Source organism: Phalacrocorax carbo, chromosome 1 (assembly GCF_963921805.1).
Source record: "Phalacrocorax carbo chromosome 1, bPhaCar2.1, whole genome shotgun sequence".
In the NCBI taxonomy this organism is placed as follows: Eukaryota; Metazoa; Chordata; class Aves; order Suliformes; family Phalacrocoracidae; genus Phalacrocorax; species Phalacrocorax carbo.
The window spans coordinates 186,540,540-186,556,527 of record NC_087513.1 but is presented as its reverse complement, the minus strand read 5'-3'; the positions used below and the strand labels follow the sequence as shown (position 1 = coordinate 186,556,527).

The 15,988-nt window shown below is 43.5% G+C and overlaps 1 protein-coding gene across 1 annotated transcript in view; it reads left to right on the top strand.

Moving 5' to 3' along the window:
- Nucleotides 1–3,771: 3,771 nt before the first annotated feature.
- Nucleotides 3,772–15,988, top strand: part of HTR2A (5-hydroxytryptamine receptor 2A) — a 32,835-nt gene continuing 20,618 nt past the window's right edge. Inside the window, exons 1-3 of the mRNA XM_064440860.1 lie at nt 3,772–4,223; nt 4,712–5,366; nt 10,235–10,435. Coding sequence (XP_064296930.1) covers nt 4,952–5,366; nt 10,235–10,435 — 616 coding nt within the window. The 5' untranslated portion in view covers nt 3,772–4,223; nt 4,712–4,951. The remainder of the gene's footprint in view (nt 4,224–4,711; nt 5,367–10,234; nt 10,436–15,988) is intronic.

Sequence of the window (15,988 nt, the reverse complement as noted above, 5' to 3'; positions counted from 1 at the left end):
ATGATATATATTTGCTTATTGCAGATTGCTCAGTATATATTACACTTAGAAATTATAGTTAAACTGAGTGATTCCAGCTTCCGCTTCAGCCTCAATTCAGTTCTCATTCAAAAGCAGTCCAGACCAAATCAATACAGACAGCCAGTTTCACAGCAGAGACCCCCACACCAACACACCACTTACTCCCCACAGGTTTTCAGACATCAGGACCTGCGGCCCATGGGAGGACACAGGGTGCTGGTGCCACAAGACCCAGCTTGCTCAGGATCATCACCCGTGGACATCAAGGGTGAGGGACACTGCTCCTGCATGGATTTCGGAAAGATCTTGTCAGCCTGTTCTCACCTCACTGCAACGGCATGGGTTGAGAAGGGTGAGAGATTCAGAATGAGCTCGACTGCAGAGCGTGCGTCGAAAAGAGAGCAGTGCTGTTTAGTTATTTGTTCTGGTTTGTAATAACTAGGCTCTGATTCACGTCCCAAGGTGCCACAGTATTAACTGCTCCAGCAGCCCCTGATAAATGTAAACAGAGATACCAAATAGTAGTAGTCTTGACCACAACACAAATTATTCACATTCCACTTGCCTCACTTTTAGATGTCAGAGTGAATGATTAACCTCTGCAGTTTATACATTCACTGATTACACAATCCACTCAAAACATCAAGGATGGCAATGGCAAACTCAGAAACTGGGGATTTTCATACCTGAAATAATCCTGAGAACGCTATGTTTAATTTATGTAAGCTACGCTTTTACTTTTCCTCTCTCAGATCAAATTGTTGAAAAGCAGCATTTCTAGGAAGCAGTTATATGCACTATGCCAAGGACAAAAACCCTGCCCAAGAGGACGGGTTAGTGTCCTACGACATTTCCAAGCTGAGCTAGGGAACAGAGGAGGGGCTCTCATGAATCCGGTACGTTGGTGCCTTCCAGAAATTAGAAAGCAATATGTAGACTGTTCCAGTGCCAGCTGTGTTTCCAAAGAATGCTTTATGTCTAATGCAGACCACATTATTGCCATTTTAAGCTAAGATTTCACTTAATTTACATAGACTGAGACAGACTGCTGCTGTCTCTGTTCTTAGTGCAGACATTCTGCCTGGGATTGCAGGTCACAGCACGTGAAGTTCTGCCGCTATCAGACCGCAAGCTTGTTCGTTTAAAAATGGAAGACCATGGGGCCTACAGTTTTCCAGAGCTATTCACCTTTAGGAAAAGCAATGACCAAGACTGGCTTTAGACATGACAATATCTCACTGCTCTTCCAAGGCAGAGTGCGTCATCAGTTCTGCCAGGAGAAGAGACCACATGTGGAAGCCCTGGTACACTCCTTTCACTGGGTTCAGGCCAGGAAGGTTGGATACTTTTTTGTTGCTTGATGCCTGTAAGGATAGTATATGGAAGGGAAGACATTTTCAGGTTCGTTCTTTGTTAAAGTCAAATAAAACCCCCTGAGATAAACAATTATACTTGTGCTCAGTAGCACATCCAACATACTTTGCTAGAAGACATCGTAAGATCATGGTTTTGTTTCTGACATACTGGGCCACATGGAAGTGGTTTCTGACTCATCCAGATTTCATGTGCAAACCTAAAAAAGGCATTTCATCTACCTGTGTCTCAGCTTCACATATATCAAATAGTTTTTGGGGACGGACACACACACACACACACACAGAGTAGTGCTCAGAGGGCACTCGGACCTTATGGTGATGTGTCTACAGCTAGACCAAAGGAAATGGTTCAGTGCCTATCTGAAGCACTTATAACTGCACCTGCAAAAGTCTTAGTCAAGGCAACATTCAGCCTGTTTGCAACTACCTTCTATGTTCCTGATGTCCAGAGTAGAGACACAGCCTTAAATGAGTCATTGGAACAGAGGAAGAATGAAGTATCTGAGTGAAAGTTATGCCACTGCAGTGAAGGGGAGATAAAGCTGCTCTGTAAGGAACAGGAAGGTCCTTCAGGCATCCACTTCAGGTCTACAGGGAGCTGCAGATGCAAAATCAGGATTCACAGGCCTTTTACACACAGCCTATTTCTTAGCGTATTCATTCAGAAAAGTAGAAGTCCAGGTCCAAAACCTTCATCTCATCCTTGGAGAGGGAGAAAGGTGCACAGCTCTGCTTGGTGAAACTGGGCTTTGCTGGCAGCTACAGCCTCTGACCCACAGTTTGGGTATTCACCTGCAAAAAAGTACCTCCCACCCATGACTGTTACACTAAAGAGTCATCAGAGCCTGGAGGGAGCCATCTAAGAAAGTAACGGGACACCTGGGTTCCTCACAAAGGATTATATGTGGCCGTACCAAGGGGTTGTGCCCACTGTTTTGCACAGTAGCTATGTTCAAAAGAAGTGTAGCACAACCTCTGCAGCAGACCTGCACTCTCACGTTAAGGGCATCTTCACAGGGGCAGCCGCCAAACCCTCTGGAACATGGATGCCAAATTCACTTGGTGATCACAGTAACCCAGTTTGTTATCGTGTTAAAGAAGAGAGGAAAAGGGTCTGTTCTGGCCTTTGGACAGGACTGCCAGGGTGGAGATATTTCTTGCTAAATTCAGCATTATCAGCCTTTTTTGCCAGCTTGTGTTGCCTGACAGTCCGTCTTCTGGCCTCACCTACGGGACTGAGAAACTTAAGTGCTGGGATGACTCATTTCCTACTCCCAAGCGGGCATCAGTGGGAGCTAGTGCCTGGGTGCTCTGTCCTGCTGTGACAGCTGCTGGTGTGGGCTCAGCTGGGAGCAAAACCAGCCCCAAAGGAACTTTACTGTCAAAGGCTTTCTGTAACATCTCCTCGGAGATTCAGATGGGCTTTGGCGGGTGCTCTGAAACTCACTTTGATAAGCTTTGTCCCCTGAAGAGATTAGCACCTGCCAGCTGAGCTGTGGTAACTCTCCATGTGTTTGCAGCCCCCCGGGATCTGCAGTGGAGTTAGCAGTGCTGCGTGTAGAGCTCAGCTATTGGAGCACACTGCAGCTCCCGTGCACGCCGGGACCCACTGGTGCCTGGTGATGCTCACACCTCTCTGAGCTCTCACTCCAAACTGCCTGAGCCTGCCTGCACAAAGCCATTGCCCTCTACCCGAGGGAAATCTGCAATATATTTCAGGATGGGCAGGGGAGCAGCGGACCCCCTCAGCTATAAGTCTCAGTGAATTTTGGAGTAGGTTTTGTGTTACGTTGAAAATTGAGGAGCTGGCTACTTCTCATTCATGTTCTGGCAGCAGAGGTACAAGGCAGAAACAGTGGAAGGCAGTTTTGTTTTCCCCTCTGCTGCATACCATTTTGCCTTACTGAACTGCTTTACTGGGGACACTTCCTTGGGACAGGCTGCTGGGGTTAATTGTTACACCCACCTCCTGACAAAGGAGCGTGACATCAGAGTGACTTCAATTTTTTATAAATATCTATTGCAAATTTGATTAATATGTCAGCACAGACCCAGAGTTAAAACTGAAAGGGACCGAATATTACTCCTTCCTTCTAAGGGTGTCATAATTTCCCCTCTATATGGAAAAAGCTTCACACTTACATTTTTCACTAGTATCTACCATCAGAAGCCTTAGATTTTGTCTCTTCTAAGCCTGTATCCTGTAAAACACTGGAATTGCATGCAGCTGTGTTTGTAAGCCACCCTCTGCAAATGGAAAGCGTGCATTGAAAAAGCACCCAAGCAGAGGACCTCCAAAATACACACTGCAAAAACTGCTAGTTTACCAGAAAGACCCTCTCTGGTCTGCCCTCCCCTGCCTTCCTCTGCTGTTGCTACCTTGCAGTTTATGACATCCAGATAGTGGGAGGTCTGACAAACCGAACAAGGCAGCAAGCAAGAAATTCCATTCCTGTTGAAATCAGTAATTCCTCCGTGCAGGCTGCTTTTTCGTGTGTGTGTGTGTGCTCTTCCTTTTGTGTCACTTCAAGAAGGGCTCTGATATTATTATTATTTTAAATATAGCTTGCCCTGGGGCGGGGAAATGCACAAGGAAAGAGTCAGCAAGCAGCCTATCTCTCAGAAGAAGAGAGCAAGCCTCGCAGCACAGGAACAGTCTTCACTCAAGTGTGCAGTTTAGAAGTCAAAAAACTATTCCGAATACCACCATTTTGGAGGAGGCTGAAGAAAAAGGACATGAAACTGGCTAAACACAGTGAAGAATATTGTAAATCAGGGTACAAAGTGCACCTAATTGCTGTTTAAGCGTGGGCTCTGAGGTACAATGTAAGTCTTCCTTAAATTGTATTTTTTTATCACAGTATCTAGTTGTTTAATTTCCATTCTGAAGCCAGGCTGGGCCAGAAGGTACAATTAGCTATAAAAATCAGCATGGAGCAGAATGTGTAATCTCTGATATGAGGCTGAAAATAATACTGAAATACAAGAGAAGTCAGAGACTATCAGCCATATTATGGAAGATGAACTATAAATAAGAGCATATCTAATTATTTCAAGAGAAAGATGCTGGATGGACTTTTTAATCAACTTTCTTAATAGGGAAGTGAGAGCTCTGCTGTTTTGTATGGCAAGCTATTTTAATACTGCTGTGTTTAGAATTGTGTGATTATAGTTACCAATAGCAATAAGATATAGCTCTAGTGGGGAGTCCTAGTGGTTGCAAAAGTTTTTTCCTCTTTTATTTCTCAAGCGTTTTTGCTCTCTGAAGCCTCAACTCCACATTCTCTATCCTACAGTTTGGTTTTGCTTTTCAGCTGGATTTTCAATGTATGCCTACACTGGACTTCCTATGGAACTGAAAACAAAATGTTCCAGCATTCGGAGTAATTCTGGTATGATATTCTACATCACGCTGGTGGCAAAAATACAGTCGATAAAGGATTGTGCTCCCTCAACTTCTGGCATGGACAGCTGAGGAATATAAAGCCTGATGGTGACAAAGGGTGATAACTCCCTATTTTTCACTACTTATCTCACTGGTTTTGGACTTAGCAATGGATATTCTTTGTGATGAGGAGAGCTCGGTGAACCCAACTGCAAACTCCTTAATACAAACAAATCATGAGAGAAGACTCTACAGAAATGTTTACGGAGCTGGAGACATTAATATATCACATCTCTTTAACTTGACTGTGGACTCTGAAAACCTAACCAATCTTTCCTGTGAAAGTAACATGAGTCCACCGTGCTACTCTTCCCTGCCTCACCTTTCACAGAAAAACTGGCCAGCTTTGCTGACAGTGATAGTGATTGTTTTAACCATTGCTGGAAATATTCTTGTCATCATGGCTGTATCACTGGAGAAGAAACTCCAGAATGCCACTAACTATTTTCTAATGTCACTTGCAATAGCTGATATGCTGCTGGGTTTCCTTGTCATGCCTGTGTCAATGTTAACCATACTGTACGGTGAGTATTAGCTATGTAACCTACTGCATGTATTGAGGAGCTTTAAACATTGCATGCACATGTTGTTGTTGTTGTTATTTCATTCTCTTACGACAAAAAATTGTAATCACTCACTACAAGTTGAAATATATGTAATTGGTTAATGGATGTGAGAATAGGTGAAGTACTTGAATCCTTTTCCTACCTCATATTTCTAATTACAGGCATTTTAAGCACACTCCAGGACATTAACTTATTACTCAGTTGCTGGAGGAATTGTCTCAAAGTGTATATGAAGATGCTTTGTTCTCTTTATTCTTTCAGGTTTTTTATCCCTGGCTCATAAATTTCAATATTCCTAATGAGAATGTAGGGTCCTGCCAGTTACTTTGCTCTGCAGCTATGCACAGAAGCAGTAATTACTACCTTTAGATTCAAAGTAGACAACCCCTTTACATTTTATAATGAAATAATGCAAACATAAATAATCTCTTAACATCATTACCCTGCTTAGACATCTACTTACCAGCAAATGCTGGAATAAATATTGTAGGAGTTAAAAAATGTATGGGAATTAATTCTACATAATTTTTAGTAACATTTACAAATGCAAAGCTATGATTTCTTAAGATAAGTTATTTAAGAATTAAGTGAATAATGACTCACAGTTCATACCCTTGTAGGTGATCAATAGCAGATCTTTCTTCTCATTTTCACCAAAACCACTTGCAGCACAGCTCACGTAGAAAATAGCAGCAGCCTGTGTGTTCAGTACCAATATTGTGAGGCTGTTATAATCACTAAACTTTGAGAAATGAGTTTGCCGGTACCACAACTGAAGTGCTACAGTTCAAGGAAAAGCCAGATATGTCAGAAGGAAAGTGAGGTTGTTTGCAGAGATTTCTACTGTTTCAGTCTTTTGGGACTAAAGGTCCAAGCGTGAGCCTGTGAGTTGAGAGGTTTAATCCAGAAAACTGGAACTTTATTTCCCAGTTTCAATATTTCTACACAGATTGCCCTCAGTAGCATTTGTAAACTGTATTTGGCATCAGTGATAGTGTAACATTGTGATTTATTGTATTAGTGGTGCAATTACCTCTGGTGGGAGCCACGGGAGCAGAAATTGTCCGATGCATATTAGTAAAACCCTTTTAAATCCTGTGTGATTCCCTGAGACGTGCAACAGGGACTCCTGCTGGCCAGGCTCCGCTGCCAAGGAAAGAGGTGCCCGAAATCCACAGCTCAAAAATTATTTGGGGGTTGTGATGCTGGATTTCCTGCACACAGCGAAGTTGAAACCCTTGCCTCAGGGGAAAGGCAGCGCTGCCCTCTTTTGTGATTGCTGTCGTGGAGGAGCAGCAGGGCACCTAAAGCCACAGGGGAGAGGGAGTTGCTGGCTTTGCCTCATCTCCCCCTGCTTTCTCCCTTGCAAGGTCAAGAAGGGGAGGCTTCTGCAAGGTAACTTGGTGTGAAAAATCATCTGGTGGTGCATGCAGGTACCAGAAGAGCCATCTCAGCACGGTGCACTGTCAACCTCCAGGGCAGCCAGTGATGGCGCAGAGGGAAACCTCCCCTTACACAGGAGCATTTTCTTTGCCTCAGTTGCCCAGAGAAAGACCAGGATGCAGCTGGCATCAGCCATATCACCTGTGTTGACAGTCCTGAGCCCAAACTGGGGGCCTTTACACCCTCCTCGCCCTGTAGGGGCACCTCTGAGGCTGTGGAACAAGAGTGTTCCACCACCCGCCCCGCAGGCCCCTGAAGGGGGTTTGTGACTGTTTTGCTCAAAAGAGATGATTTCTGCTTTATGGCTACTATGGGCAATTCCCACTCGGGTGCCCAGCCACACCAGCCATGTGGCTGCCCAGCCTGCACCCTTTGGGCCAGGCAGGCTTCTCCTTCCACCCAGCAGCACCAGCCTCCGCTGGAAAAAAAGACACCCAGCAAGTCCTGCCAAGGTGGACGCGCCCACAGAGCATAAAACTCACAGAGCTGAACAACAGCGCTGGTTCTCACCCAAAAACACATAGGTTGCTGGATGCCTGTTGCTGCTGCCTCAAAGGTTCGTCTCATGCCGTGGGGCGACAGTAACAGCATGGAGCAGATGTCGGGATTATTGGCAGATGATGCATAACTCCCTGCTGCAGTGGAAGGACCAGGGATCCTGCCAAACCCAGTGCTGACCCCAGACATAGCCTCGGCCGATGCGCTTCTGACAAGGCAGGATGGTGCACAGGTCCTCCTCAGCACCTGCCCGTGCCTACAGACTCTCCTCTCTTCTTTCCTTACAGCACTTCCTTAGCCTTTCACTCAAAACAGTTTTCTGTACCTCCTGTTACAAAGAAACAGCAGCCCAGCCAGCCTGGCCAGCCTGGCTTGTTTGCCTCCTCACCTGAAAGGCCTGTGAGAAAATGTTTCTTCTCTCCTGGATGCTACTATCTGGCAACATCAGGAAGAAAATCTTACCCTAGGGGCTACGTGCCCTCCCTCTCAGCCTCTCAACCTGAAAATGTATAGATGCACAAGCATCACTTGCCTGTCCATTGGACCGGACTCCTTCATATGAGCTCCTGGACATCATGAGCTCTCAGGGACCACATGAAATCCTGGACCTTGTAAAACTTTCCTTGCCTACCCAGTCTTTAAATTGTAGCCATGTTTTGCTTTGTTTTGTTTCCCCTTGGATATGTTGAGGGGTGAATTGGACAGTGGCCAGAGCACAGCACAAGGCAAAGGTGCCCTGTGCCGTGTGCCACATAAAATGTCCCAAGGCCTGCCTGGAGGATGTTATCTACACCTTTCCTAACTCTTATTGCATCCATAGTTGGCTTCTTTCATGTACCTTCCCTTCCCCTTCTTGTCCCTGTAGTCTCCAAGGTAGTATATCTGATGGATGCTGTTTTATCCCTGCCCCATCCAGGTTTGGAGGAAGGACAAGAGATCTAGAAGGATATGACAAATGTGTTCCCAAAGACCACTGAAGCAAGAGAACAGATGCATGTTGTCAAGTGTAAAAATACTTTATCACTTTTCCCTGTGTAACCTGGCCTGGCCTGACAGAAAGATGCTGCTGGGAGGACATGCCCCTGAAAGCCAGCTCTCATGTAACATACTCTGGAGACCAGATTCCTCATTGGAAGCCAGAAAACAAGATAAAACATATCCATAAAAGCTGTATGGCTTGTCAGGGTCAGCTCATATTACAGCAGCCCAAGCGCTCCAACAAATAGGTCTTCTCAGTGCTTACTGAGACTAAATTTAATTAGGCATGGACCTACCTCCTTCCCCTCTCCTTCTGTTCCTCCTGTTACAAATCTTGTACTGTATACATAAAGGAGACAGGCACCCCCCGAAACACTAGCGTGTTCTCACAATACCAGCTATGGCATTGCCCCATGCCTCACTGTCATGGGCAGCTTGGGTAATTATGCTCTAAATTAAATCACTACACGATAAGGACATGGCTAACTGCAAAACTTGCTCCAAGGAGAGTTATTAGTGGTTCCCTGCAGGACTAGAAGGACATTTGAATGGGGGTCCTGCAGGGCTCTGCTTAGCCTGGGTCTACTCAGTACTGCTCCTAACAACTTGGACAGTGTGAAGAGTGTGAGCTTACACAGCTTTCCAAAAGCACCAAGCTGCGAGAGGTTACAAGTGCTCAGAGGGACAGGATCAGAGTCATCAACAATCATCTGGACCCCTGAAGAGAAGTCTGAAATGAACAATAACATTCAGTGAGGAAAAATGCAAAGATACCTACTTAGGAAAAAGATAGCAAACCAACCACTGCTGGGGAAATTTGTCCAGGCTTCAGGAATGCTGAACAAGATCTGGCTGTCAAAATGGATCATAAGCTAAGCATGTGTCACTAGTATGATATTTTTATACAAAGGCACTCATCATTCCAGGCTGTGTAAATATAAGGACATTCCCTGCAAGACCCGTGAATCAATCTTGTATTTCACTTAGCAGTCAGGAGGCATTTGCAAGAGAACCAAGTCCTGTTTTGGTCACTGAATGATAAGCAAGGTGCGGATAAATTAAATAGATTCCAGGGCAAAGAAACAAGAAGCAGAAAAGTTTTAAAAGCATCATATGTAAGCAAAAGATAAAGGAATTGGCTTTGCTTAGTCTGGAAGAGCAAAAGAAAAAAACAGGCAAGACATGATAGCCATCTTCCAATATCTTCCAGAAAGGACAGCAATCAATTATTTTTCATGGCTAGTAGAAAGAACAAGTGAAAAGGGAAGGCTTAATTTGCAGAAAAGAAGATGTAGGTTGGATATTGGTAAACACTAACGCATTTGCTTTCAATGGCTCTCTCTGGAGGGGCCTATTTGTTGATACAGGGAATATCCTTATTTAAGTATGTGGTAGGTACCACAGGTGAGATAAATGTCATTGGTATGCAACAGAATACATTCATTTCTTCAGCTGCCACTAAATCTAAAGTTTCAGTTTCAGAATTTAGGTGGCTTTGCATATCAGCAGTTGTTAATAATGCAGTAATTATGTGGATAAAATGTCCTAAAACAAAACTGAGAACTTGCAGGTTTACAATGACAAAATTGCTCTCTTTCCACAGATTTGCTGCCAGAAATGGTTAATTGTAACATCAAGCATTAGCATTATGCAAATAGAGTTAAAAAGAAAAATACATACACTGCTTGTAGCCTGAGAAAGAAGCAGAGTTAATCCCAAAAGCTACGGAGTTAGAACGTTGCAAGCAAATAAAAAAGGTTTCTTTAAACAGTGTTAGGCAGCTTCTATTGAAGGCATCACTTACTACCAGATTCTACTAGAAGGATATATGCACTAAGATATATGTGTCACAATAAAAGATGTGAGTATGTCACATTCTTAGCTGATGTCAACTTTTTCTTGTGCAGGATACACATGGCCTCTACCTACAAAGCTCTGTGCCATTTGGATCTACTTGGACGTGCTTTTCTCCACTGCCTCCATCATGCACCTCTGTGCCATCTCACTGGATCGCTATATTGCCATTCGAAACCCCATCCATCACAGCCGGTTTAACTCAAGAACTAAGGCTTTTGCAAAAATAATTGCTGTTTGGACCATATCAGTTGGTAAGTGAGGCAATATTTCAGCCTGTAATTGCAGATTTCTAGTCTTTGAGAGAATTTGACATATATATTGTGGTCTAAAACTGCATTCTCTGCCTGCAATATTTTGCTTGCCACAGTCTAAGAAGTGCTCTAATGTAGTAATTACGCAATGGAAATCAATGACGACAATGGGAAATGGAGGAGAACTGAGCAGCACTGTCACTGAAAGAATATACATCACTGATAGGACTGCTGGGTTCAAGTTTGTTTTAAAGATGTGTCTATTTCCCATATTGATTATCCTTCATTACCTTAACATCTGAAAAGAAAAAATTATCTCAACTGAAAAAAAGACTTCCCTGTTTTATGTAAACCAATTTTTCACAGCATCTTATTTGGGTAATTTTCTTAGAGATGATTCTTATGGGCAGATATTTTCTGCCTTTCTTGGTGCATAGGGTAGGGTATTTACACATCCGTTTAGAAGGCATTATACACTCGGTGTACACCATAAATGAAAGAAGTTTCCCCACAGGACAGTTCAGAGTTGCAGCCTAAAAGAGGTGCCCTGAATGACTCCCTAGATTAATCTATTTGCACTGGCAAAACCCAGAGGCTCATAACTAGGAGTGGAAGTGTTACTCTTGCATTCCCGTGGTGGCAGCACCCTCAGTGCGGAGCAGTTTCATGGCAAGGGAGGTAGATAGAGCTTGGCGCCTGATGCCATCAGGGATTTCCTCATACACCTGGGGCAATGGCTCTCAAATGTGTTAAAGGCATGGCTCCCCTTCAGCTCATCCGGTTTTGTAGACCCACTCTTCTCCCCCACTCGAGCATTGGCAGCTCTCTTATTAGGAAGGAGGAAAAATTCACTCCCTTGCCCTGGAAGAGATGAGTGTTGCCAGCAATCAAAGATAATTAGCCGCTTCCCTGGCTAATGTAAATCATTGCAAGTGGTAACTGTAATGCACTACCATTCTTCCAAGGGGAAGGAAAGGAGATGATGCTTAACGCTACTGCCTGCCTACAGCTCTGAATCACCTCCTGGCCTCCCACTTGATTTTGGCCCAGAATCTGAGTAAAAGCAGCCTAGGACATTTATGGCTTGAGTTAGCTGTATCTTCTGCAGCACAGGAAGAAACAGTGGGAGCCCTCTCTCAACAGGAGGACAGATCTGTATCCTCCAAGACCCGTCGAGGTTCAACAGCATCACGCGTGTCTCTGGGGTGTGTTCAACTCATCAGCTGTAGACATCTAGCACAGGCCAGGTGAACTCTACCCTAAAATACTTAGCTTTCAACTATAAAGGAAGCCTAGAGCAATTCAGACGCAGATGTCTTCATTTAGATGAGATGAATCACATCATATATCTCTACAGTCACTTTTTTTATCAATTCAGTAGAAAACGTATTACTTAATCGGCCCATTTTTTTCCAGTCTTGGACCTTGCTAAGTGACGGAACTTTCGGTGCATTCTCCATATAACATAAAAAAGTCAAGCATTCCTTAAATTTGTACTTACCGTGTTTTTCTGCACTTATGTGTGGTACCTATCCCTAGGTGTGAAATTGCTGTGCTCTGCTTTTCGATCACTAAAAAATTCAAAGAACGATCAGAATGACCATTCCGAGGGCAAACAAGTGGTCCATGCTGCTCCGCATCTTTCCTCAGACAGTGTCTCACTATTGAAATGAATCCAGAAAGAAGTATTATTTATGACCTAATAGTTAGAACATGGTTTATGTCCTCTAGCAGGCGGGGTTAGTTCTTTGATATCTTGACATTTAATTTCAAAAGTTAGGACTATTCTTTGCACTAATAACTGATAACAACGTACACATTGTAAAAACACCTTTTGTGCTCTCTAGAGAATTTTGTTTTAACTGTGATCAGATGAGACACAGATGTTATTTGTTATTTTGCAAGTTACAACAACACGGTCCCTATTTATAGAACTGAAAAATGCAAACCCTTATTTTATTGGAAAGCACACAAGTGTGGCATGAGTGAAGAGAAGAGAGACCTGCTTTCCTGCAGTTGGATACAGTCACATGTAAGGGAATGGTGGATATTAGGCAAATAGGTAGGCTAATAGGGTAAACTTGATCTCATTCACACAGCACTTGTCACCACAACAGTGAGTATGTTAAATAGATATAAATGAATGCAGGCAAGCACACCAAGGTGTGCAGAAATGAACTGATGCTGAGCTGGTTTGCTAGTCCTGTGGAAGCAAGGGGCATTGGGAGACAAGCTGAAGTAAACCAGGTTGGTTCCTGGCCTGGCAACTGCGTTGTGAATGAGCTCCGGCAAATGTGATGTGCTCCAGAGGACAGACAGGGAAGCAAACACACAGCAAGCTGTAAAGAAGGTGCTGAGCTAGTCACTGCCAGGCTGGACTGAGATTGCACCATGGCATATTGCTATACCAATAGAATAAAGAAAAATGCTGGTATTATAAGAAACCTTGATAGATCCCAGATCACCCACGCAACTTGCTGTCAGTTGGTCATTGACCCTGTCCTCCTGATCTGCCAGGATCCAACTCAGAATAGATAGGAAATGGTTTCTGAGGAACGAGGTGCTTTCTATATCATTTACTAATAGGAAATGGCTTCTGAACAGAAAGGTGCTCTATGTGTCATTTACCAGTCCCCACGCTCTCACGGCTACTTAGCGTAGCAGGGTTATAAATTATTTAACTCTTTGCATTTTCACATAGCTATAGCTGCCACAGGCAGAGCTGGTGTTGGGCGCAGTGTGCTCTCTGCAGTGCACGGTGTGGCTGCTCTCACTGACAGATTTGGAGAGGTGAGAGTTTCTCAAGGTTTTGCCCTTCAGCCTCAGTTAGATATCCTTTGGCTTCCCTTTGCTCCTGCAGTTTGCAGCTGAGCTGGTGCCCTGTGAATTTTCATGATGTATGAAACAGAGGGTAAAAAGCAGGAGCAAGAAATGAAAGACACCATGTTCCTCTTGTAGAGGCTCATTTTACCAGTGGAAGAGGGGGAACCTGCTGATCAGAGACCCTCAGTAGCTCCCTCACTGTAAAAATCCTCAATCCATCCTCTCCCATAGTCCCCTTCAATGATTGCTTTACCAGGCTGAGTCCCAATCTATTTAGTCTCTGTGTGGCAGATCTCAGGTCATCTTTGTACCCATCTCTGAATTTTTTCTAGTGCTTCTACACGGTGGTCAGACCACAATATTCAAGACATGGACACGCCATAAATTCCTGTGGTGTAATAATGTTTTCTGCCTTGTTCTCAATTCCCACCTTCATAAGCCCTGCCTTTCTTTTAGTCTTTAGGACCATCCCTGCACACTGAGTTCAGTGGCTCCAAAATCACGGAATCACAGAATGGAAGGAAGGGCTGGAAGGAACCTTTAAAGATCATCTAGTCCAACCTCTCTGCCATGGGCAGGGACATCTATTATTAGATCAGGCTGCTCAATGCACTGTCCAACCTTACCTTGAACACCTCCAGGGATGGGGCATCCACAACTTTTCTGGGCAACCTGTGCCAGTTGCCACCCTCATCATAAAAAATGTCTTCCTTATGTTCAACCTAAATCTACTCTCTTTTGGTTTACAACCATTGCCCCTTGTCCTGTCACTACAGGCATTGGTAAAAAGTCTTTCTTCATCTTTCTTGTAAGCTTTCTTTATACATTGAAAGGATGTAATAAGATCTCCCCAGAGCCTTCTCTTCTCCAGGCTAAACCCCAACTCTTTTAGTCTTTCTTCATAGGAGAGGTGTTCCAGCCCTCTGACCATTTTCATGGCCCTCTTCTCTTTCCTGAGTAATGACAAATAGTTTTGCATAGCAAGACAGGGTTCCCCCAGCTAACGTACAACTCTCTACTTCTTAGCACTGAATTTTCTCTGCTACTTTGGTGTTCATCAGCTGAGATTTATAAGTGCCTTCTGCAATTCTCTGCAGCCAACAGCTGCGTGTCGCCAGCACATACATTCAGTTCCCGTGTCCACGCAGACAGGTCACAGATGGACTGAACAGCACTGATGAACACAGAGGGCTGCTGGACGCCACCTTCTACCGCCCTCACTGTGGAAACAAACCATTTAATCCTTCCCCTTGCTTTCTGTCTTTCAACCAACCCTTTTTTTTTACAAGGGGACCTTTCTTCTTCTGCCATTAGAGTTTAATTTCTTTAACAGTCTTTGACAAAACAGTGTTGTAAGAGCATTCTGGAAATCCAGGAACATTATATCAGCTGGATCACCCTTATCTACCTGCTCACTGACTCCTGCAAATGCTTCTAGCTGATATGTGGGACATGCAGAAGTTCTCCTAGTGCTTCCCAATCTATCCATATCTCTTTCATTATGGCTTCTAATTTCCATAAGTATTAACACTTTCATTCGCTAAATTTGTAATTTTCATTTTATTCACTAAATTTAGAAATTTATTCAGTGAATTTGATCCAAAGACCAGTGAATTGGTGGTATTTTTACTGTTGGCTTCACTGATATATGAAGAACAGCATTAAAAAGGACAGATAATTTGATTTACTTGACTTCTGACATCTTGACTTTCTTAGATTAAAACAAAAAATTGTACTAACATTTGTTTCTGCATTTACTGGAAGAAGAGCATTCAGCCAGCAGCCTTTCTTTCACTAGACCATGTAATGCCACAGGCAATTGGTTTAAAATGGATTCTAATTACTGTAACAGATTCTAATCGTGTCTTTAATTCTTAAATCATCCAGTACCCAGAGAGGCTAGATAATTAAGTTATTTGTAGCTGTTGAAGGCAAAAGCCCATTAAACCCTGAAAATTATTCTATTTGTTTTAAAGCACAGAGGTCATTACTGAGAACAGGTGTAAAAAGCCCAAGCATTTCTCCTTCCTAGAAAAAAATAGAGTTGAATTTTGAGTAGCATTTAACTGGAATCTATAGAATTGCAAATAGAGCCTATGCTGAAAAATACAGGTAAAGCACCTTTGAGTCCTAAGTGGGCCTAAGAAACATAGTGCTCTGCAAGAGGCCAACAATGCATAATTCTCCCCTTTAAAAATCCTGGAAAGGGCCACATAAAAGAATTTCAGTCACAAATGTTAAGCCCTTATATATCATTCCTCAGTCCCTATTTCTCTCTATTCCTCTGTTAATGGTCTAAGTAACGTGAAGTTTGATGAAGCCCAAATCCTCTTAGCTGAGTTTTCTCTTATCATTTCTCACTCAGCCTATACATCTGTTCACTGCCTTCAGGCAGTCTCTGCTCTCCTCAGTCACTAGCGACTTAGATTTATTTAGTACTTTTCATGCAGAAAAAAAGTCCAAAGTGGAGCTGGATGAAGCTGGTGAAATGTCTCCCACCACAACTCTCTTAAAATTTTGCCATTGCTTTTGAGGCTTCAAAAATACAGAAATACTGTAGTACGTGAAGCAATATTCTCAAAAGTGCAGGGTGCAAAAAGTCACCTCCAGGTGTATGAAACAAGCCCAGTGCAACTGAGCCCTCTGATAATTTGGCAGTGGGAAGCTTTATGGTGACATAGAGGCTTATACCTCTTCCTCAGGCAGCCTGCAATTCCTCTGCGTGACTTC